Consider the following 23,061-nt stretch of genomic DNA (forward strand, 5'->3'; position numbering starts at 1 on the left):
GGAGTGACCCCCCCACCCGCAAGCCAGAGTCCCCTGACCCCCCACTGCTCACACAGTCTGTGGTCAAGGGCAGCTCTGGAGGGGCTGCTCTTAGCAAAGCCCCTGTCAACACAGCCCTCTCCCTGCTCTGGACCCCCATGAGGGGATGCAGGACCCCCTGGGCAGGGTGAGACGGCAGAGTCCATTACAGCAGCGTCTGTAATGTCTCTCCAGAACATTCCATTTGCTTAGGACACACTATTTTACGAATCTGTTTGAAAGTGGACATGTCTTGGTTCTCTGGGCCTTCTAGCTTATTTTACTCTCCACGTTTCCCCTTTTCTGTCCCCTGCAGCCCACATCCCTTACTCCTTGCTAGTGACCCCTTCCCTTCGGTAGCAGCTCCTGCCTTAACAGTGGGAAGAAAACCTCACATAGCAATCAGTGGTTTCAAAAGTCACAGTCTGACCCTGCATTCACATAATACTGGTAATTTCGCACTCTCGGGCTGATCTTAAATGCAGTTATTTTGTTTGGTTGGGGGCTGTGGGGTGGAGAGGAGGTGGCCTACACCTCGATCCACTTTGACTCAGACTCAGCTCAGGTCGGAGGGTCCCCAGACGATGGAGGTGCTCTGGCCCCCACTTACCCACACTCGCAGGGATGTGGCTGATGCTGCTGCAGATGGTGGTGACCCCAGAACGTGCCTCCTGTTGCACGCTGGTGTTGAGGACAGCCGTACCAAATTTCTGCCCGTTGATCACCCCAGTCATGCTGCCCCGGCTCCCCCGGGGCTCCCCTGTGAGGAAGGAAGAGAACAAGAGCGACACTATCCACCTCTGTGCCCTCAGGGATATGCAGGTACTGTTTTCCATTTCATGAAGGAGTAAACCGAGGCTCAGAGAGGGGCAGTAACTTGCCCAAGGACACACAGCTAATGGGCGATGAACTCAACACTCAGGGGATCCTGGCTTCTAGACAGAAGGGAGACGTTTAAGAGGAGCCCCACACAGGGACGGTACCAGCTTCTAATTCTGGCTCTGCCATCACCTTCTTGAAAACCTGGGCACATCTGGCCCCCAAGCCACACCTGAGTTGGCTTATCTATAAAATGAGGAGGTGGGACCACAGATGCACCACAGACCTGTTGGGTTCTAAAATGCCAAGTGATGGGGGCGGGGGGCCTGGCACACTGGAGGAGGCAGGGCACCGGGCCAGGAAATGAATGCTGCCACCTGAACGCTTCCCATTCCATCAGTGGCCCTGGCTCCAGCTGCCCTGCAGCTGGCCCAGCTGGGGGGGGGGTTGAATTCCTAGCAGCCGCCAGGCAGTCTGCTAGCAGACGCTCTTCAGCACTAATCAAATGGATTCCACAGGCACAGGGGGATGCTTCCTCTGGCTAATGGGCCAGCTGCCTCGTTTGGACAGATGGCAAGAGACAGAAGCTAGCCTGACTCTCCACTCACCAGCCCTCAGGGGAAATTGACAACGAATTGCCAATGATCTGTCAAAAAACTAACATACAACACTCCACTGCCAAGATCCTAAGTGGGTAGATCGGGGGCTGGTTAATTCTGGATTCCAGGAAGCAACGCCATTTCCTGCAGCCCTTAGCTGGGGTTGGATGAGATTTGATGCCCATCTGGGATGTCTCTCGTCAATACCTGCAGCTCTGGGATTTATGGGGGGGACAGGAAAAGGCCATGAACCTTCCCCTGGCCTTGTAATAATGGGGTAAGGAGGTGTCGGGAGCAGCAGACAAGAAGGCAGCAGCATGACCCTGGCAGTTTTAGAAGGGGACAGGAAATTGGAGGCCAGGAATGACAAGCCACTGGCAACCTTCTCAGACATGAGGTGACTCAGCAGCCTCTTGTCCCCCACAAGGCCAGGATGCCCCTCCCCAGACTTATGGGAAAGGAGGGAGAGAGTTAGGGGGCCTCAACGCCTTTGAATATCTTTTATATAGCAATGTCCCTTGAAGGAATTTATCCTATAGAAATATTCAGTCCAGCACACAAAGATGTGCACCACAGGATGGTGTTTGGAGGGGAAACTGGGAAAAAAAAAACAACCCACAAACCCGTTGTTTATTTAATGAAGCCAACAGCAATTAAGTTTAAAACATGTTCCTATGGGGCTTCCCTGGTGGCGCAGTGGTTGGGAGTCCGCCTGCCGATGCAGGGGACACGGCTTCGTGCCCTGGTCCGGGAAGATCCCGCATGCCGCGGAGCAGCTGGGCCCGTGAGCCATGGCCGCTGAGCCTGCGCGTCCGGAGCCTGTGCTCCACAGCGGGAGAGGCCACAACAGTGAGAGGCCCGCGTACCACAAAAAACAAAACAACAACAACAAAAAACATGCTCCTATGGAATGGTATGAAATCATTACAGAAGGTGTGAACTAGGCTACTGTCCATGATAGAGTAAGAAAATATGGCATGCTGTAAACACAACTTGTACACTTGACCTCATTTGTAAAAAGAAAGAAGTGTATCTCTTTACATTCAGAGAAAAAGTGTAGAAATATATACCCCAGATAATTACCTGAGCTATTTCTAAATGAATTATGGGAGCTAACTGATCATTACTTTTATCTTCACACATTTAAAAAAATTATCTGGCCTTTCTACAATTAACATACACAAGGTACAAATTAGTTGTTTCCATTAAAAAAGTAAGGATGCTGTTATGGGTTGAACTGTGTCCTCCTAAAAGGATGTGCTGAAGTCCTAACCCTCGGTACCCGAGCACGTGACCTTATTTGAATGTAGGGTCTGTGTACAGAGGTACCCATGTTAACATGAGGTCGTGAGGGTGGGCCCTAACCTAATATGACTGGTGTCCTCATATAAAGGGGAAATTTAGAGACAGACACGAGCACAGAGAGGATGCCACGTGATCATGAAGGCAGAGAGAGGGGTGCCGCTTCTTCAATCAAGGAACTCCAGCAAACTCCTAGAAGCTAGGGGAGAGGCCTGCAGTAGATTCTCTATCATATATCTCAGAAGCAACCAACCCTGCTGGCACCTGGATCTTAGATTTTCACCCTCCAGAACTACAAGATCATATACTTCTGTTGTTTTAGGCCCTGCTGGGCAGGGAATCCCACCCCTGTCCACAAAGGTCTGGGCAAGGAGGTTCCATACCTCTCACGGCCAGGAAGGCCCGAGCTGTGGCAGAGCCCAGGAGGTTGTGAGCAACGCACTCATATGCGCCCGCATCCCCAGCCTCCACTCGCTCCAGCCACAGGCTCCCGTCCATTAGGGTCCTGAGCCGCCGGCTGGTCCGCAAGGGCTGGCCCGCTCGCAGCCACTGCACCGTGGGCACCGGCTCTCCAGAGGCCTGGCACCGCAGGGCCACGGCATCCCCAGATCTCACTGTCACGTCTTGGGGCTTCACCTGGAACACCGGGGCACCTGTGGGAGGTCCAGGGCAGCTTTTAGAAACATCTTATTATTTTTGTATACAGGCACACGTTGGAGATACTGCGCGTTCAGTTCCAGACCTCCGCAATAGAGCAAATATCACAATAAAGTGAATCACATGAATTTTTTGGTTTCCTAGAGCATATAAAAAGGATGTTTATACTGTAGTCTATTACGTGTGCAATAGCATTATGTCTAAAACTACAACCTATATATCTTAATTTAAAAATAACTGATTGCGGGGCTTCCCTGGTGGCGCAGTGGTTGGGAGTCCGCCTGCCGATGCAGGGGACGCGGGTTCGTGCCCCGGTCCGGAAGGATCCCACGTGCCGCGGAGCGGCTGGGTCCGTGAGCCATGGCAGCTGAGCCTGCGCGTCCGGAGCCTGTGCTCCGCAACGGGAGGGGCCACGGCGGTGAGAGGCCCGCATACCGCAAAAAATAAATAAATAAAAAGACGTCTTTCCTGATCACCCCCCAAAATTGCCTGAACTTTGAATTACTCCACAACCATGCTCCACTTCATTGATGGACGATGGGAGTTTTATTTTAATTTTCAGAAGTTTGCCTTTAATTTTTAGAAGTTTGATAGCAATGTGTCTCAGTGCAGACATCTTTGGGTTTATCCTGTTTGAGTTTTCCTCAGCTCCTTGAATTTGTAGGTTTATGTATCTGGTGAAATTTTGGGGAATTTCAGCTCTTGTTTCTTTGATTACTTCTCACCTGTCTTTCTCCTTTCCTTCTGAGGCTCTAATGAATGAATGTGAGATCTTTTGGGGGTAGTCCCACAGATCACTGAGGCCCTGTTCATTTTTTTCCCCAGTCTATTTTCTGTTGTTCAGACTAGTTAAATTCTACTGTTATATCTTCAAATTTGCTAATTCTTTCCTCTGTCCTCTTTGTACAATTACACCCATCCACTGAGTTTTTAATTTTGTTTATTATAAATTTAGTGTTAATTTGGTTCTTCTTTATATCAGTTTCCTTGCTGAGATCTTCTACTTTTTCACGTTTAAGCATGTTCACAGCTGCTCACGGCCACTTTCAAGTCCTTGTTGAGTTGAGATTTTCCTTGTTCTTGGTATGATGAATGAGTTTCAAGTCTGAGTTGAAAGACTCTAGTTCTTTTGTTTTAACAGGCTGCCTCTGACGCTGCCACGGGAAGGAGGTGTGGCCTCATTATTTCCAGGTGAAGGTAGAAACCCCGCTTCCCCAGCTGGCCTCCACTGACACCCCAGAACAAGAAGGGGTGCTTTACCATCGCTGGGCAGTCACACAGTTCAGAGTTCACACTAGGCCTTCACGGATATCAGACCTGGCTGGGAGGGTGATTGCCCCCACTTGGCCTCATCTGACACCATGACCCCCTGCCCACCCCGCAGTGCGGGGAGAGGGGTGCCTCGGGACAGCAAGGAAAAGGCAGAAGTGTAGGTTTCCCACTTGGTCTTTGTGGATGGGTGTTTGGCTGGAACAGGGTGTCATTACCTAAGTTTTCCAGCTTGATATGCTGTCCTTTTTCTGGTCCTTTAGCAAGAGAGAGCAGACTTTTGGGGGGCCCTCATTTTTTTTTTTTTTTTGGTCTGAGCCCATTGGTATTTCCAGGTTGCTGGCTTCTGAAGCATCCTGCCCAGGATATATGAGGCAAGAAGAAAAACTAGGGATTTTGCTGCCATATCATCCCATAGGTCCCAAGATTCTTGGCCCACCCTTCTTTTCTCTACCTTTCAGAGTCTTTCAGTGTTTGTTTTCTATATAAAGTCTAGAGTTTTTAAGCTGTCCTTAGCGAGAGGCATAAGCAGAAGTGCCTCTAATTCCATCTTGCCTGGAACCAGAAACCTCCCTCCCTCACCCCCAACCACGACAAAAACTCTCAACAAACTAGGTATAAAAGGGAACTTCCTCAACCTGGTAAAGGGCATCTATAAAAACCCATAGCTGACATCATACTCAGTAGTGTAAGACTGAATGCTCTCCTCCCTAAGCTGGCGACGAGGCAAGGCTGCCTGCTCTGGCCACTCCTATTCAACCTTGTGTCAGAGGGTCTAATCAATGCCATAGGCAACATAGAGAAATTAAAGGTATCCAGAGGGGAAAGGAAGAGGTAAAACCGCTCTACTCATAGAAGACATGTGGAAAATCCTAAGGAATCTGCCAAAAAATTACTAGAACTAAATACTAATTTAGCAAGGTTGCAGGATTTAAGATCGAGATAACAAAAATCAATTGTATTTCTATGTATTAGCAATGAAAAATCCAAAAAATCAAACTAAGAGAAGAATTCCCCTTACAATAGCGTCAAAAATCAGGCAATACTTAGTAATCAATTTAGCAAAAGTACAAGACTTGTACCCCGAACACTACAAAATATCACTGAGAGAAATGGAAAAGATTAAATGAATGGTATAGAACAACTGGATATCCACATGCCAAAAAAACAAACATTAACTCAAATGGATTTGGCCTAAATATAAGAACAAAAACTGTAAAAGTTACAGAAGACAATGTGACCTTAGGTTAAACAACGATTTTAAAAATATAACACGATCCATAAAATACTATTGGACTTCACCAAATTTGAACACTTTTGCTCTTCAAAGGCAAAATACAGGAAATGCAAATCCAGGCCACAGACTGGGAGAAGATATTTGCAAATCATCTATCTGATAAAGGACTTGTATCCAGACTATGTAAACGACTCTTAGAACATATTAATAAGACAATCCAATTTAAAAACGAGCAAAAGACCTAAATAGGCACTTAGCCAAAGAAGTCATATGAAAGAGTAATAAACACATGAAAAGATGCTCAATATCATTAGTTATTAGGGAAATGCAAATTAAAACCACAGTGAGATACTACTTTGTAACCACAAGGATGGCTAAAATTTAAAAGACTGACATTACCAAGTGTTGGCAAGGATGTGGAGAAAACCAAAACCTCATACACTACTGGGAGGAAAGTAAAACTGTACAGCTAGTTTGGTGATTTCATAAAAAGTGACCTATACAGTGATCAGGTCACCCAGCAATTAGACTCCCAGGAATCTCAAGAGAAAGAACATATATCCACACAAAGACATATACACAGATGTTCACAGCAGCATTATCCACAAGAGCCAAAAACTAGGAACAGTGACTGGGGAATGGATAAACATAATGTGGTCAATCCAGACAATGGAATACTGTTGAGCAATAAAAGGGAATGATGTACTGACATACGCTATAACATGGATGAACCCCCAAAACATCGGTAAGTGAAAGAAGTTGGAACCAAAAACTGCGTATGATTCCATGTATGTGAAATTACCAGAAAAGGTACATCTGTAGGGACAGAAGGCAGATCAGCAGTTGCCTGGGGCTGGAGGTGGGAACGGAGATTGACTACGAATGGGCGGAGGGAACTTGGAAATATTCTAAAAATGGGTTGTACAATGCTATACATCTATTAAGAATCACCAAACTGTATACTTATAATGGGTGGATTTTTTCACTTAAAAATTGTGGTAAAAAACATATAACATAAAATTTACCATCTTCCTCGTTTTTAAGTGTACAGTTCAGCAGTGTTAACTGTATTCGCATTGTTGTGCAACCAATACCACCATCCATCCCCAGAACTTTTTCATCTTGCCAAACTGAACCTATATCCATTAAACATTAATTCCCATTCCCCTCCCCCCAGCCCCTGGCAACCAGCATTCTGCTGCCCGTCTCTGAGAACTTGACTGCTCTAGGGACCTCATACAATTAGAATTATACAGTATTTGTCTTTTTGTGACCGGCTAATTTCACTTAACATGATGTCCTCAAGGCTCATCCATGTTGTAGCATGTGACAGAGTTTCCTTCTTTTTTAAGGGTGAATAATACGAATGGGTGAATTTTATGGTATATAAATTATGTCTCAATAAAGCTTTTTTTAAAAAAATTTAAAAAAAAAAATTTTTTTTTTAATTTTTTTTGCGGTACGTGGGCCTCTCACTGTCGTGGCCTCCCCCGCTGCGGAGCACAGGCTCCGGACGCGCAGGCTCAGCGGCCATGGCTCACGGGCCCAGACGCTCCGCGGTATGTGGGATCTTCCCGGACCGGGGCACGAACCCGCGTCCCCTGCATCGGCAGGCGGACTCTCAACCACTGCGCCACCAGGGAAGCCCTAAAGCTATTTTTTAAAAAGGCAAAATTCTGGACGGTGATTCCCTCGAGAGGGGGTAGAGACTGGAAGGGGGCATGATGGGGGGGGCGGGTCTGGGAACTGTTACTGTTCTATTTTCGGATCCGGGTGCAGGTTACCTGGGTGGGTTCATGTTATGAAAATTCATTGAGCTGTACTCTTGTGACATGTACCCTCCTCCTGTGTGTGAATCTTCAATGAAAAGTTTCATTAAAAATCCTTATTTATTCCTGTTTTGTAAATAAGTTCATTTGTATCGTTTTTTTAGATTCCACATATAAGCAATATCATATGATATTTGTCTTTCTCTGTCTAACTTACTTCACTCAGTGTGACAGTCTCTGGGTTCATCCATGTTGCTGCAAATGGCATTATTTCATTCTGGTGGGGGAGGGATAAATTGGGAGACTGGGACTAACATATACAATATGCACTACTATATATAAAATAGATAACTAATAAGGACCTACTGTGTAGCACAGGGAACTCAATACTCTGTAATGACCTATATGGGAATAGAATCTAAAAAAGAGTGGAGGTATATATATATATATGTATAACTGATTCACTTTGCTGTACGGCAGAAACTAACAACATTGTAAATCAATGATACTCCAATAAATTTTTTTTAAAATCCCTATTTAAACTTATTGTTAGCTATAACCTGCTTGGCAAACACAGGAGCTGTCACTATGATCTCAATGACAGTTTTGAGTTCTGAATAAACAGGTCCCCCAGGCCTGGCTGCTGGGTCCCCAGTACTCACCAGCCCCTAATTCCCATTCCACATTGGGGAGACAGTTCATGGGACTTCAACTGTGTGTTCTGAACAAAGATTCAGAATGGCCCTCCTTTCCCATCACACAGCCTGGGCGGCGGCAGCCACAGCCTCGGCACAGCTGCCCCCTGGGCGCCCACCTCACTGGGTGCCCACCTCACCTGGTCCCCACCCAGGGCCCAGGAAAGGTGGGGCTGAGACTCACTCTGCAGCACAAGGACCACCACTTTCTCCACCACACCCAGCTCATTCTCCGCCAGGCACTGGTATCGTCCCGCGTCGTCCTTCTGTGGGTGGGCATGGGAGCGGGGGCGTGGCATTCAGGAGAGGAGGACGAGGGGGCGGGGAGCATCTGGGGACAGCTGGGCACAGACAGGGGCACCTGGAGCATGACCCATCTAACCAGGAGGAGCTTAGAGCATAAGCCGGCCAGGGGCCCGCAGATTCCACCAGAGGGGCTTCCATGGCTGCCTGTCAATAGAATCCAAAGAGAATCCAGCCCCTTTCACCCCTGGAACTTGGGGTGGTGACAACTCATTGCTCTAAGGGGAGCTATACGCTGCAGAAGCATGATTTAGATCCACCTCTTCCAAACTGTGTATGTTAAAGTATTATGACTCCACGGCACATTATTAGGAATTCCTTAGAAAACGGGTTTTGTGTTGGAGCAAGTTTGGGAAACACTGAGTTAGACAAGAACAGGTTTCAGCACTGCAGGCTCCCTGGGGCTTTTATTGTGCGAGTGTGCACTTCGAGTCTTCCAGAGGGGGAGGGTTTGCAGCACTTCCTGGCCTTGGTGATAGGGAAGTTTCTTCCCAGGATATCCACGACCATGGCAGTGATGCAACTCAGGAAGAATCCTGGCTCAGATTCGCTTCCAGTGGCAGCACCAACATGAGATAGAGCTGGGGCAGCCTGAGGCCACTGTCCACGCCCAGAAGATAATATCCCGGAGGCCACTCCCAAGGGACTGTCAGCGGGCAGCACGGCATGCAATTAAGAGTATAGATTTGGGCATCAGTCCGAGATGGGACCGAATCCGGGCTCCAGTGTTCACCATGTCTCTGGAGCCTCAGTTTCCCCATCTCTAAAACGGGGATAATAACCGATAAGATTGCTGTAAGCATCAAATGAAATCATGCTCCCTAAATGCAAGGCACGGTGCCTGGTCCACAGCAAATACTCAGGTCACAGCAACCCTTACTGCTGCTGCTGCTGCTGCTGCCTTTACCAGTCTGAGACAGGCTCCAAGATGGGCAAGATCAAGGACCCCTAAGATGAGTCCTTGACATCATCGCACTGTGGAATTCTGCAGGACCACTGGGACTTGGGACACAGAAGGGAAGGGAAGCAGGGGCTGCCCCCGAGCTCAAGGCTTTGGAAATGGCGTGGAGTAGGAATCAGGAGACCTGGGCTGGGGTCCTGCCTCAGGTGCTTACCGGCTGTGGGCCTCTCTGACCCTCAGTGTCTTCATCTGTAAAATGAGGCACTCTTATCTGCTTACTCTGCTCCATGGGGTTGTTATTAGTAACATATATTGGCCTTACTGAGGGGCCGATCACTCTTAAGCACCTGGTGTGGGTCATCTCACTGATTTCTCGCTATAAATCTATGAGGCAGAACCATTATTAGCCCCATTGAATGGATGAGGTAATTGAGGCACAGAGAAGTTAAGCCACTGGCTGGAGGTCACCCTAGGTAGTCAGGAGAGGATCTCTGGGTACAGGCAGGAAAATGCTTTGTAGACTGTAGAGGGTGGTGCCAACCTAAAGAACCGTCTTGGATAATCAGACAAAGTGGAGGGTTGTCCCAGGTGGCCCCAGCCCAGGCCCCGCCTTGCCTCGGTCCTATGGATGGTCAACGAGCCATTCTGCAGCCTGTGCCGGAGCCGGCTTCCCTGCAGCAGCAGGCCATCTTTGATCCAGTGGATGTCGGGTGCTGGCTCTCCACGGACCACACAGTCCAGCCGGACGCTGCCCCCAACAGGTTCCACCAGGTAGGAAAAAGCCTCCCCTTGTAGGACAGGAGCCTCTGCACAAGGTGACAGTGGACAAGGAGAGAGAAAGGAGGTTTTCTTCAGGCTAAAATTCCCATAAATTCATCCCCAAAAGCCTGCCAGACAGACCCCAGGAACCTATGGAGGTTCCTGCTGGCTCAGCACGGCTGTGTGGAGTCAATACATCTGGGATGGCGTACAGCTTCCATGTCGCAGGTCAAGTGAACTAGACTGGCAGTGGCTGCCAGGAACACTGTGCTGAGAAGGATTTGAAGTTGAGTGGGGATAGTGCTATGATTGATTAGTGATGCCTGAGACAGGCACAGGAGGGGAGAAAGTGTATGAGTGTCATACACTCGCGCTCAGAGACGGATTAGCCCAGCGGCAGGGTACTTCGGAAAACAAGGGCTACACGATCATTAGGACACCTCTGTCGGACATAGCAACACTAAGACATCCCCGATTCTCATTTCATGCAACTCTTAAACCACTCTTGGATGCCCTGTGCTGGTTTTCACCCCTGCCGGTTTCCTGAGGTTGAATCTACCAACAGTACAGTTGAATCCTGGTGCCTTGGGCAGCTCATTCCCCTCCATCGAGCCCCACCCTCCCATCCTAAAGTTGGACATACAAGTCACAGTGACATGAGGGTTACTGTGCAGGGCTGTGGGGGGCAGGGCTGTGGGGAGCAACCGGCAGGCTGGCGAGATTCACGCATTGTGTGCCAGGGTACCTTGGCCCCCATCCCCCTCCCACATGGACACCATCCAGCTGAGGGCAGTGCTTCAGGCTGATGAGTCAGATCTCAGTTCTCCCTACAGCCGGTCATCTGGGGAGGGTAAAAAATACTGATGTCGAGGCCTCACCTTTCCTGAGTCGGGGGTAGAACCTGGGCCTCGGTATTTTATAAAGCCCCCCAGGAGATCCTACTAACCAGCCAGGGTGGAGAGGTACTAGTTCAGAGATTAGGAGGCCAGTTTCTTCGAAAAACCACTAGGTTGGGACAGCAGAGGTCTGGAGAAAGACCACATGGTCACTCCCTACCCTTCACGTGGACGAAGCTGACCGCCTGCACTCGGTCCACTCTGTTCTCGGCCCAGCACACGTAGGTCCCGCTGTCCTCTCTGGTGACTGCCATCCGCTGCAGTGTGCTGCCCCTGTTCTGCTCGGTCACTCCCTCTGTGGCAGAGAAAGAGATGCCCCAGGGGGCTCTGAGCTCAGGGTGCCAGGGACCTCCTGCCCTGAACACTTAACTCAGGCCTCGGTATCCAGCAGGTGCTTCATAAAGGCACAAAGCGTCCCCTCCCTGCTGGAAGCCTAAGCAAGTGGGATGCTATCGTGGCAGGCACAGGATCAGGAGATGAGGAGGAGGTTGAAGACCTGCCTTTTCTCATTTTCAAGTCCACACCGCGAGTATGGTGAGTGGCCAAGGGTAGGTCTTCGGGGGCCTATTAACATGTGGCATTTATAGAGATATTGTCATGCGTTACATATAGATGGATGCTATATTTTTAAATTAATTTTTAGGGGGGCTGTACCACACTGCATGAGGGATCTTATTTCCCTGACCAGGAATCGAACCCGTGCCCCCTGCAGTGGAAGCGCAGAGTCTTAACCACAGGACCCCCAGGGAAGTCCCGAGATAGATGCTCTTAACAGCCTTTGTTTTCCCTGTAATCCTTAGACAGTGCCCCTCCACCAGGAATAAGGACACGTGCTACACCGACGGGGCATTTACTTGGGCGAGGCCTTGCCAGGCGAGCCTCCTGCATTAAATCGTTCCACCCTCAGGACCCCCTGTTATCTCTATTTCAAGATGAAGAGCTGGGCTCAGAGAGGCTGAATCTCTCTCCTGATCTCTCCGCCCAGGAAGCAGTGAGGTTGAGGCAAAGCCTTCTGCACAGGTGTGCAAAGGTGGAGCACTCGTTTCCCAGCACCTGGACTTGGGTACAGGAGGATGTGAAAACACCACTTTGCAGCGGAGGAGACTTAGCAACTCATCCATTCGGCAGACGTTTATTGAGTACCACAGGGCCTGTGCAGGCCTTGGACCTCCCTAAACGTCACTGGGGACCCAGGTGAGAGGAGAGAGCCCCCCATGAATGGAGTGTGTTGAGGGGCCCACAATGGGAGCAGCAGTGCTAGGCTGGAGCACAGGCCCCTCTCCTGGCCCTGAGGTCTCCAGGGTTGAGTCTTTTTCACAGGTGGCTTCTTGCTGGGTCTGACGTGTGACTGGTCACATAGGGCCACATGTGTGTTTGCCCTGTGCCCCAACGCAGGGCCAAGTCTGGAGACCCAGAACCCACAGGCTGACTGGTACCCTCTTCCTCTTCACCGGGTTGGGTCACCCCACCCGCCCACCCTCTTCAACCTCCCAGCGCCCTGGGTCTCTGTCCCACCCGCCCCCAGCAGGCCCAGACCTGTGACCGGTTGGTTGTTGACAGTCCAGCCTATTCGGGGCGTAGGGCTGCCACGGGCCGCACAGTGAAGCCACAGCCTGTCCCCAAGGTTCAGGCTGCGGTCCCCAGGCAGGCTGGTGAAGACAGGCGGTGCCAAGATGGCGAGGTGCATGCGGCGGCGGGCGCGGCCCACGGCATTCTCGGCAGTGCAGGTGTAGGTGCCAGCGTCCTGGCTCTGTGGGCAAAGGGAGGGGTCAGCCTGATAACCGCCCCACCCCAACATGGGCCAGAATGCCCCCGCGGACCTGCTCCCTGGCAGGTTCCCATGGACCATCCAGCCCAGAGAGGCAAAGTGACTTGCCCAAGGTCACACAGCTAGCAAACAGCTCAGCTTCACCACTGCACCTCCCTGCAGCCTTCCTATGGCTATGCGCTTTGATGAAATACAATTTATATTTTAAGGCAGGACAAGAAAAACTAAACATGAAATTCTCTGTCTTTCTGGGCCTCCTCCTTCCATCCCTAACGTGCGGTGTGTATCTGCATTACACGTTAACCAGAGCTCCTCAAGGACGGGTGTGCCTGCTCAGCTGTAAAGATCTTTTTTTCTTTCCTTTCCTCTGACGCTAGCAATGTAACTTCCTAAAAGAATAGCGTTCCTTCCCAGCTCTGTATGGGGTCATGGTGACTCGCTGTTCACTTTGTACCTGCTTACCCGGACTGTGTGTCTTTGGTGAACTTTATGTGAAAGACGAGTATGTCATTCTCATGTATGATTCTTCGTCTTGAAAATGTATGTGACCGTGCCTTTACTTCTAACAGGTCTCCCCGGTTATAATCCTCAGCTTGGCTCCAAAAAATTCCCTTTTTTTCCTTCTTAATTTGACTGTTAATTGAATTTTCAGCCTTCATAATCTAAGCCTGACCACACGTTTGTAACAGTCACCATTTACTAAGCACCTCCTATGTGCTCAGAACGGAACCTGCACTCCGCTCACCTGTGCTCACCTCATCCATCATCCCTGAGGCGGGCCCTGCTTTCGGTGCCTTCTCCGAGAGGAGAAGTTCTGTGGTGCATCGCAGCAGGGCTGGTGCACTCACCACTGCACATCTGGCTCCCCGTGTGGCAGGATCCCCACCCCCATGGCCCCCTCGAGATGTGCCCACCCAGCAGCCACCCATCCATCTGGACAGCGACTTCTTTTGTAATTACAGAACATGATGAGTACTGATGGGGGAAGGGAGCCGGGGTCCCACCCATGCCTGTAGCTCAGGTTAAGAACATTTGAGGCAGTTTGGGGACACAAAGTCATCGCCACGCTCCCCCCTCCCTCTCTTCCAGGGCTCCTTCCCTCTCCCAGGGACTAGCCATAGAGGTCCTGATTCAAATCTTGATTCTGCCTCTTGGCAATAGCATGTCTTCAAAACCTGGGTACACTCTGAACCTCGGTTTCCTCATCTGTAGCTAAGGTGATAACACCTACTTCCCCAGGTTCCAGGATTAAGAAGCTGCACAGCATTCAGCACAGAGCATGACACACAGCGTGTGCTCAGCACAGAGCATGACACACAGCGGGTGCTCAGCACAGAGCATGGCGCACAGGGGGTGCTCAGCAGGTGTTTGTCGCTCCTGCTGTTACTATTATTCCCCTCTGCTCCCTGGGGCCAGGGCCTCACCTCTGAGTTCTTCACCAGCAGCTCCCCGGAAGGCTGGATGGTGAACTTCCCCTCAGCTCCAGACACAGGCTGGCCGTCCTTTTCCCAGGTGATGTCGGGCTCAGGACTGCCGCTAGCCGTGCAGGGCAAGAGGGCATGGGAGCCTTCAGTGGCGGACAGGTCGGGAAGGCCAGCCTCGATCACAGGCGGGACTGTGGGGATAGGGAGGTCCCCTCGGTGACTGGGCCGGGCTGGGGTGGGCTGGGGTGGGCCATCCCTGCCCCAGTGCCCTTGGCACTTGACACACCCTCAGCCCCTTCCTCCATCCCTGTCTGCTGCCCCCACCGGCCCCTGGTCATAGGCCCCGTGGTCTGGATAACCTGGGGACTCTCTGGAGCTTGGTGAAGAAGCTGTGACAGAGTGACCCATTCACCCACATGCACACACAGTGACTAAAGGGACGGAAATGGCTGTTGCTACTGGAAAGTCAAAATGAACGAAGAATGACCAGACTAGTTTCCCAGGAGGGGCCAGAGGAGGCAGAGGGGACCCTGGAGTTACCGTATGAAGCCAGACCTTGGGTGCAAAATGGGAGCCATTTTTTTCTTGAATTCCTTCTAGAACCACAAGCCGTGCTGGAGTAGGGGTGGACGTGGGGACATGCCCCGCCCGGGACCAGGGCTGGGCAGAGAAGGGAGGGGCTCTCAGGAGCCTCAAAGCCCCTAGCTTGCTGGGGTCCACTTCAGACCCACCCACACCCCCGGGGCCCACCTTGCACCACCAGCCGAGTCTTCCCCAGGGCACTGCCTGCGCTGTTCTGGGCGACGCAGAAATAGTTCCCAGCATCCTCTGGGCTGACATGAATGATCCGCAGCTGTCCACTGGTTAGGACCTGGGTCCTCACCCCTGGGTTTGGCGGGAAGGAATCAGGGGCCGGTCGCTGGGGCGATAGGACCCCCGAGGACGGCAGGAAGGCTGCTTGGGCTGTCCTGTCTGACCGGCCAAGTGACCTGCTGTGGCCACAGGGTGACGAGGGGGCAGAGCGAGCACGGGAGCCGGACCCAAACTCCCAGCCCAGCCACCGAGTGCTCAGGCAGAATCAAGGGCTCTGGGGTGCTGAGGGGAGACGGGAGGGCAGGAGGTGAAGCGGGGGCAGGAAGGAGAACCGCAGGTTCATACTGTCATCCTCCCACCCACGCTGGCTGCCAAGGAGACTCACCTGCAGGGACGGTGAGCCCCTCCTTCTGCCAGGTGATGCTTGGCCGGGGGATGCCCGAGGCCTCGCAGGGCAGCAGCACCTCCTCCTCTGCCACCGCCCAGACCACACTGGGTAGTGGCTTTACCACGGGGGAGGCTGCAAAGGAACAGGGCTGCAGAGGTTCCTGGGGACACCGTTAACACCCAGGCCTCTCCCACCAGGGGCCGTCTGAGCACCAGAGAGAGAGACTGCCAAAGGGAACAAGGGGTTCCAGAAACGTCGGAAAGGAGGGCACAGGCGGGCTATTTCTTTTCTCCCAAAGAATCCTCTAGCCCTCTGCCAGCTTCCCTGCCCCAAGAGCCATGGCTGTCTGGCCTCGGGGACGCTTACCTTGCACGGTGAGGACCACGTGCTTGTGGGCCACGCCGGCGGAGCTGCGGGCCGTGCAGGTGTATCTGCTGGCATGGATGGGGAGGGCCTGCCTGATCTCCAGGGCACCTGTGGACGGGAACAGGGCACAGAGAGGGGTGAGGGGGCCTGGGACAGATGTCCCAGGGGTGGAGCCGGCAGGGCTCTTACACACCCAACCCTGGTGTCTCTGTTACAGGCCACTCAATCTGCCTCCCTGCCCATTTGTAAGCAGCACGGGGGAACCTGGGCCTGCCTCTGCTCCCTGCTCAGACCATTACCATAGGCAAGTCCCTTCTGCTCTCTGGTACTTCTAGTCTCTGGGCCAGGTGTACAATGAGGAATCAGACAGGATGATCTCTAGACCCTTCTGGCTGTGATGTGCCAGGATCTGCCACTGCCCGGCCTGGAATCCCTGGACTGCCCACGCCTGGTTCCACGGGCCCTCACCCTGCTATCCTTGCTGCACTCTGCTCAAAACTTGCCTCTTCCAGGAAGCCTCCCCGGATTGCTGCCTCCTCTGTCCTCCCTTTGCCCTCTCTCCCTCAGCCTTGGCTGCTCAATGAATACCATTTTAACCTTCCCAGACCACAGGCTGCAAGTCAGGTAAGGTGGTTTCTAAACCATCCCCCGTGGACCCCTGAGGGCCTGCTGAGGGGGCAAAGGGAGCGAGGCCCACCTGACTCTGGACCACCCCACAGCCCCCATCCCAGCCTCAGATGGAACCAGAACCTAGCTTCTCTCACGTGTTGGGCTTCCCCATAACCACTTGTCAGAGGAAGTGTTCTATTGCTTTGGAAGAGTTTGAAAACCACAGATCCGGCCAGTGGTTCACAGACTTTAGGATTTCACTAACCAACCAACTAAAAAATACATTTAATTTAGAGAATCCCCCTAAAGTTGCCAGCTTTTTATTTTAACAAGCAAAGACACTTAAAAAATTACCATGTACTATCACCTTAATCTCATAAAAGAAAGGCACTCTCAACACCAAATTATTAAGAAAAGCATTATTTCAGAATAAAGGCCAATCCTTCTAATGAGCTAAAACTAGCTTATGAAAACTCTCATGTCGCTATTATTTTCCTCATTCTGCCATAAGGAGCACCAACGTACCAACTAGCATCAGGGACTGACTGATGGATATCAATACTCTAGTGCGTGGATGGGGACACTGAGGCCTGGGGGGTGGGGCGCGAGGGGGCTCTCCCAGGTCACACAGTGAGCGAATGGCAGAGCCAGGCCAGAACTTTCCATCTTCTCAACCACCAGGCCCCAGCGGGCTGCTTTCACAGCCTCCGCCCAACGCCCCTTAGTGTCCCCTCAGCAGCAGGTCCACGTGGCTCACCCTTCCTTACCCGAAGGTGACACACGGTAGCCGTTCCCCCGCAACCCCAGCTGGGTGCCTGCTTTGCTCCAGGACACAACTGGGGCTGGCACCCCTGTGCTGTGGCACGTGAGGACCACGGACGCCATCATGGTCACGGTGAAGTCTGTCTGGTCGTCGGCAATGGTGGGAGGCACTGAAACGCAAGGCAAGGCTTGAGGCCCTGCTGAGGTCCCCTGGGGAACACACAGCCACGGGGCCAGGTGGACGAGAAGGATACACAGACTACGACACAAGGTGACATCAGTGACGAAGCTCCGGGGAGGGAGGTGCGGCAGCCACATTTCCTCACTCGGATGTGTTTGGCTGGGCGTGTGGGATAGTTACGAACTGCTTTCTATAGATACCAGCCAGGTATCTCAGGGAGCGTTTCACAAGACAAGTGGGCTTGGTGGGGGTACAGAGTGAGGGAGGCCAGAGAAGGTCTCTGGGGCATGTGGCATTTAACCTGAGATTTGAAGGAAGAGCAGATATTGCTTGGGTGAAGGGAAAAGTGTTCAGCAGAGGGAACAGCATGTGCAAAGGCCCCGAGGTAAGGAACAAAAAGTTGAGAGGCATGAATGCAACCCAGAGTGAGGCAGGCCATGGGGCGAGCTGAACCTGGGGGGTCAGCAGGGCTGACCTTCTGGGCCCAGGTGACACCGTGCATTCTATCCTGAGGGCGGTGGGCAGCTATGGTGGGAGGGATTTTAACTGGGGTGATGACAAGGTCAGATTTGGGTTCAGAACATTCTGGACTTGGGAGAGGCCTCGCCTATGAGCTCCCACAGGCCAGGAACTGTGCTGGAGTTGGGTTATGTCAGTGTGGGAGGGCAGGATCAGAGAGGGCTTCCTGGAGGCGGTGACCCGGGAAGCACAGAAAGGCTCAGAGGGAAGCCGTGCAGGTCCCTGGAGGCAGAGAGAGTGCCCAGGAGAGGGAGGCACTGTCCCCATCCCGGCCTCCTCATCTGCCCTCGCTGTGAACAGTCACTCCTGAGTGTGAACTCACCGTGAACCGTCACCCAGTAGAGCCTGTGGGCCTCGCCCAGTTCATTGCTCGCCACACACTCAAACTGGGCTGAATCCTGAGGGCTGGGGGCTGTGAGGAGCAAGGCGTTGGAGGGCAGGAGCCTGCACAGACAGACGGACGGTTGTCTGCTAAGTGACTGGCAGGGCTGACCTGAAACCAGCCAGCGTGGCCTCCCTACCCGGGGAATTTGGAGGCGAGGGATGTGTTTCATGACTATTTTCCCTGCCTGTAACCGGCCCCTAGCCTCGACTCTAGAAGTTTCTCCTAGAATTTTCTACCTCCCAAGGTCTACCTGTTCAGTTTGTGGGCAATTTTAATGTTTGCCTCTGGGTTTCTCCATAATCCTAAAAATTTCCTACAGTCACCACCTATGATAACTTCTGCAGTAGTAACCATATCCAAAGCCCTGATCAGAACTGCTCGTGTTCACTGAACACCTGCTTAGTCACAAAGCTCCACGATGAGTTGGCACCTAACACAACACATATCTGGTGAATTCATTGGTGAACTGACCTCTTAATACTCCCAGGGATCATTTCAGGGTCAGCTGCATTTGAGAAACGGGGAGACCGAGGCTCCTGCAGGAGCCATGGGTCCAGGCTCAACCGGCATGAACTTGGGCTTCTACGTGGGTTCTTAAATAGTGACTAAAGTGGTTGCAAAGGCCATATATTTTCCATTTGGCTGTATGTCCCAAATGTCCCCACCTCCGACCAGGTATCTTAGTGTAAAGACCCTCCTGGCCCCTTGAAGTCAGGACACAAGTTCTGGTGCTGGCTTTGGTGAGACCTGAGCGCGCCCCTGCCTCAGTTCTGGCCTGGCTCCCCTTCTCTGAGACAGGCACGCCCTTCCCCACCCCAGGCATCTCATGACGCTCCCAGAAGGACCATCTCAGTACCGGTAGGCTCCCTGCTGCAGGCGGAAGTCCAGCTTCTGTCCATCCTTCCACCAGACCACAAGGGGCTTGGGAGAGCCTCTGGCCTCACAGGGCAGTGAGGCGGCGGTGTCAGCAGTCAGGGTCAGGTTGGAGGGGCCGGGGGCGATGGCTGGAGGCTCTGGGGAGAGAACAGTGATCAGGAGACGGGGTGTGGGGTGGGGGCAGGGCGGGGGTCTCTAAGGTAAAGCCCAGGAGCAGGAGATACTCCAACCACCTTCAGCCCATCCCCGAGGAAGCAGGAGCGAGGAGGCAGGAGAAACTCCCCGAGCGGATCTTCCAACGGGTTCCCAAAGCTGGGGCGATGGGGCCTTTGACCACCCCTGAGGCTGGCATCCCCCTAACTACACCTCCTTGAATGGGGCCTCCAGGGTGCAACTCCCCGGCAGCCCCACCCGAGGCCAGGGCCCAGCAGCGCAGCCTCCACCGAGGTGATCAATGGGATTGAAGAGCAGATCAGAGCACCTGGCTCAGTGATTCTGAGTGTTCTACAGCTCGTGCATGTTTTCTCATTCAGCAGAATAGCATAGTAGTAAGTGTATATAAGGTATGCATAAAGATAAATACGCATCTTTTTTTTTCTTTTTTTTTTTTTTTTGCGGTACGCGGGCCTCTCACTGTTGTGGCCTCTCCCGTCGCGGAGCGCAGGCTCCGGACGCGCAGGCTCAGCGGCCATGGCTCACGGGCCCAGCCGCTCCGCGGCATGTGGGATCTTCCCGGACCGGGGCACGAACCCGTGTCCCCTGCATCGGCAGGCGGACTCTCAACCACTGCGCCACCAGGGAAGCCCCAATATGCATCTTTGAGTGTACATGCTCAAAACATTTTATTAATAGGATTCATGGTCAAAAATATTTGGAGATCGTTGCTCCTGGCTCCTGACAGCTAAGATGAACCAGAAACTAAGCAGGACCCGGTCCAGACAGGGGGTGGATGCTGAAGGCAAAAGAAACACACCTTCCCTCCTCTACCTACCGAAGACCCGGAGGTCGCGGCCCTGCCGATCGGAACCTGCGGCGTTGGACGCCAGGCAGAGGTAGTGACCGGCATCCTGGGCGAGGACTGGCTGGATCCTCAGGGAACCCTCAGGCAGAACCTGAAACCTGGAACACAGGGAGGGGTTGCCATGGATACCAGCAGACCAGCAAGTCCCTGGGGAGGAGCTGGACCCCTGGTAGTGTCTCCAGCAAGACCCTCCCCTTGGTCTCTGGCTTTCTGAGCGAGAGGATGCTGACTCAGGAGTCCTGCATCTGTGAGGCCAAGGTCGGTGGGGGGGTGGGGCGTGGGGCCACAGCCTTGGGCAGTAACCTGCACCACAACCCAGCATCAGAAAGGGTGAGAGGGGCTGCTTCGGGCCTCCCATGCTCCCACCTGGGCCCAGCCTCCCCCCAAGAGCCAGAGGGCAGTGGTACCCCAACCCTTTCTGAGAACAGCCCCTCAATTAGGTCAGAAAACTGCCTTTTCCCAGTGGGGGTACAGAGTGAGGGAGGCCAGAGAAGGCCATGTCTGTACTGTGTGACCCCGCCCCTGGCCACAGCCGGTTGGACGGGGGATGGACACATCATGCAGGCTGAGCCAATGGAATTCTCTGCTCTGGGAATTTGGAACTGGGATTCACAGACAGCTCACCAGGGTCTGCAGGTTGTGTGAACACAGCAGCTATAACTTGGCTGGGGGTGGGGGGGCGGGGGGAGGTGTGTGTGGGGAGCCGTCCTGCCATGTTCTTAGAGAAAGAAGGTGTAGAAAATTGGTCTGAGAGAGAGAGAGGCATGAAGCCCTCACACACAGAAACAGACTAGCAACCAAGAGTCAAAACTAGACAGACAGACAGACAGCCAGCCACCAGGGGTTCTCACGCCCTTAACGAATGGGCATGTATGTCCTTGGGTTCTGAGAAGACCCATGTCCTTTCTGCTCCAACTGCCCAGGTGGGCTTACGTTTACAACCCGTAAAGAGGTACCTGAGCCCCTCCCTGATGCCCTCCCCTGCCAGCTCCCACCTGGGGCTCTCAGGATCCAGAGGAATGCCGTCCTTCCGCCAGTTCACAAGGGGCGGGGGGGCACCGTCTGCCTTGCAGGACAGCAGAGCCGTCTGGTTCACGGAGGCGTTCACTGCAGGTGGTCCCGGCCGGATGGTGGGCACCGCTGGAGGAGAGGCACAGAGGGGGCGGGTGCTGGGACCCTGTCGCTCTCAGGGAGGGGGGGCAGGGCGGGTGGGGTGGGGCCACTCACTGTGGACCTCCACGTGGAAGGCCACACTGGTGCTGCCTGCAGCATTGCGGGCTGTGCAGCTGTAGTTGCCACTGTCGGCCGTGCTCAGGGCCTGCAGCTGGAGGAACCTGCCCTGCTCTGGGAACTGGGTGTGGGCATCTGCCTGTAGAGACCCCCAGGGTGGAGAGACCCTCATCAGTGCTGGGCTGGGCCAGGCCAGCCCCCCACGCACCAAGACCAAGGAACCAGCAGGGCCGGACAGTGGTCTCTGCCCCATTCATTCTGGGCCGGCCTGCAGCCCCTGAACTGATGCCCAGCTGAGGACTTTCTGGGGAAATAGGCTCCTTTGGGAGGGAAAGAGCATCTTCCCTGGAGCTCTGCCTGTCGGGCACGTTGCAGGGGGGACCCATGCTCACACTAGGAGCTGGAGCTTCCACCAGGTTTACAAGCCTTGGGTCCACAGCAGCAAATTGGCCCCATGTCAGGGGTGAGCGCACAGAACCGCAGTAACTGGCCCCAAGCCACACAGCCACTAAGCACAGCTCAAAGGCACAGCACAGATGTGCATCAGAAGCCCTGGGGTGCAAATCTTAGCCTTGCCTCGGTGTCCCCATCCACAGTATGGGGGTGACAATAGTAACAGGGGTGGAAAACGTCAGGAGAGCAGGTATGCAAAGGGCCGGCCCAGAATAGGCCCTCGGCACCTGGGATCGAGTCTGGTCAGGGTCTGGGGCCTGAGAGGAACAGAAAGCGGTGCCCCTGGGTCCCCAGCCTGGCACCCACCTGCAGCAGGATGCCATCACGGTGCCACTCGATCTCCGGTGCGGGATCTGCCTCCACCGAGCACTCTAGAACCAGCTGTCCCGGGGCCAGGCCAACCACACCGCGGGGGCCTTGGGGCCCAATGACATTTGGGGGGGCTGGTGAGGTGGGTAGGGAGGACATGAGAGAGGGACCCACCCCTGCAGGTCCCATCCTGCCTCCCTCTCCTGCCCCCACTCTGGCAGCCCCCTACCTTGAACTCTGACCCGGAAGCTCTTCTCGATTTCACCAGCAGGGCTGTGGGCCAGGCAAGTGTACAGCCCAGCGTCACCCACCTGGGGATGGGGCAGGGTGAGCAGCTACCTCCGGCCCCACCCTGCCCACCTCCTGATCTGGTTTCCCTCCTACACAGCTGAGGACCCAGGATTTAGCCTCAGGCCTGCTGAGTCAGCCATCCTGCCTTTCCCACCAACCCCTTCTCCTCTCTGGGATGTTTCTTCCCTATTACTGGCTCACCCTTGCTTTAGGGCTAGGGCAGAGTCTGCCTCCTCCAGGGAGTCCCCCTTGACTGTACCAGTTCTTTTCTGGTGGGGTTAGGGATTTATCTGGTTTCTGCATCAGCCTTGGGTCTGACCTGACTGGGAGCTCCCAAGGGCATGGCCCGGGGCCGGGGTGGGGGGTCCTCTTCACATCCTCATACCCCGAATAAAAGTGGAGCTTGGGCAAACCCTGCCAAGTGCCACTGAGTCCCTCCCCT

The 23,061-nt window shown here is 53.3% G+C and overlaps 1 protein-coding gene across 1 annotated transcript in view; it reads right to left on the bottom strand.

The window, feature by feature from the left end:
* The window catches only part of HMCN2 (hemicentin 2), a 149,289-nt gene that overhangs the window by 8,761 nt on the left and 117,467 nt on the right, over positions 1-23,061 (bottom strand). Inside the window, exons 70-87 of the mRNA XM_060299922.2 lie at positions 22,558-22,639; positions 22,326-22,462; positions 21,564-21,705; positions 21,332-21,476; positions 20,307-20,434; positions 19,296-19,452; positions 18,377-18,498; positions 17,360-17,524; positions 15,984-16,091; positions 15,615-15,749; positions 15,167-15,301; positions 14,417-14,607; positions 12,761-12,974; positions 11,385-11,519; positions 10,185-10,375; positions 8,550-8,631; positions 3,122-3,391; positions 629-778 (exon numbers count right to left, since the gene is read on the bottom strand). Coding sequence (XP_060155905.1) covers positions 629-778; positions 3,122-3,391; positions 8,550-8,631; positions 10,185-10,375; positions 11,385-11,519; positions 12,761-12,974; positions 14,417-14,607; positions 15,167-15,301; positions 15,615-15,749; positions 15,984-16,091; positions 17,360-17,524; positions 18,377-18,498; positions 19,296-19,452; positions 20,307-20,434; positions 21,332-21,476; positions 21,564-21,705; positions 22,326-22,462; positions 22,558-22,639 — 2,689 coding nt within the window. The remainder of the gene's footprint in view (positions 1-628; positions 779-3,121; positions 3,392-8,549; positions 8,632-10,184; positions 10,376-11,384; positions 11,520-12,760; positions 12,975-14,416; positions 14,608-15,166; positions 15,302-15,614; positions 15,750-15,983; positions 16,092-17,359; positions 17,525-18,376; positions 18,499-19,295; positions 19,453-20,306; positions 20,435-21,331; positions 21,477-21,563; positions 21,706-22,325; positions 22,463-22,557; positions 22,640-23,061) is intronic.

The sequence above is a fragment of the Globicephala melas genome, chromosome 6, assembly GCF_963455315.2.
Source record: "Globicephala melas chromosome 6, mGloMel1.2, whole genome shotgun sequence".
Taxonomy (NCBI): Eukaryota; Metazoa; Chordata; class Mammalia; order Artiodactyla; family Delphinidae; genus Globicephala; species Globicephala melas.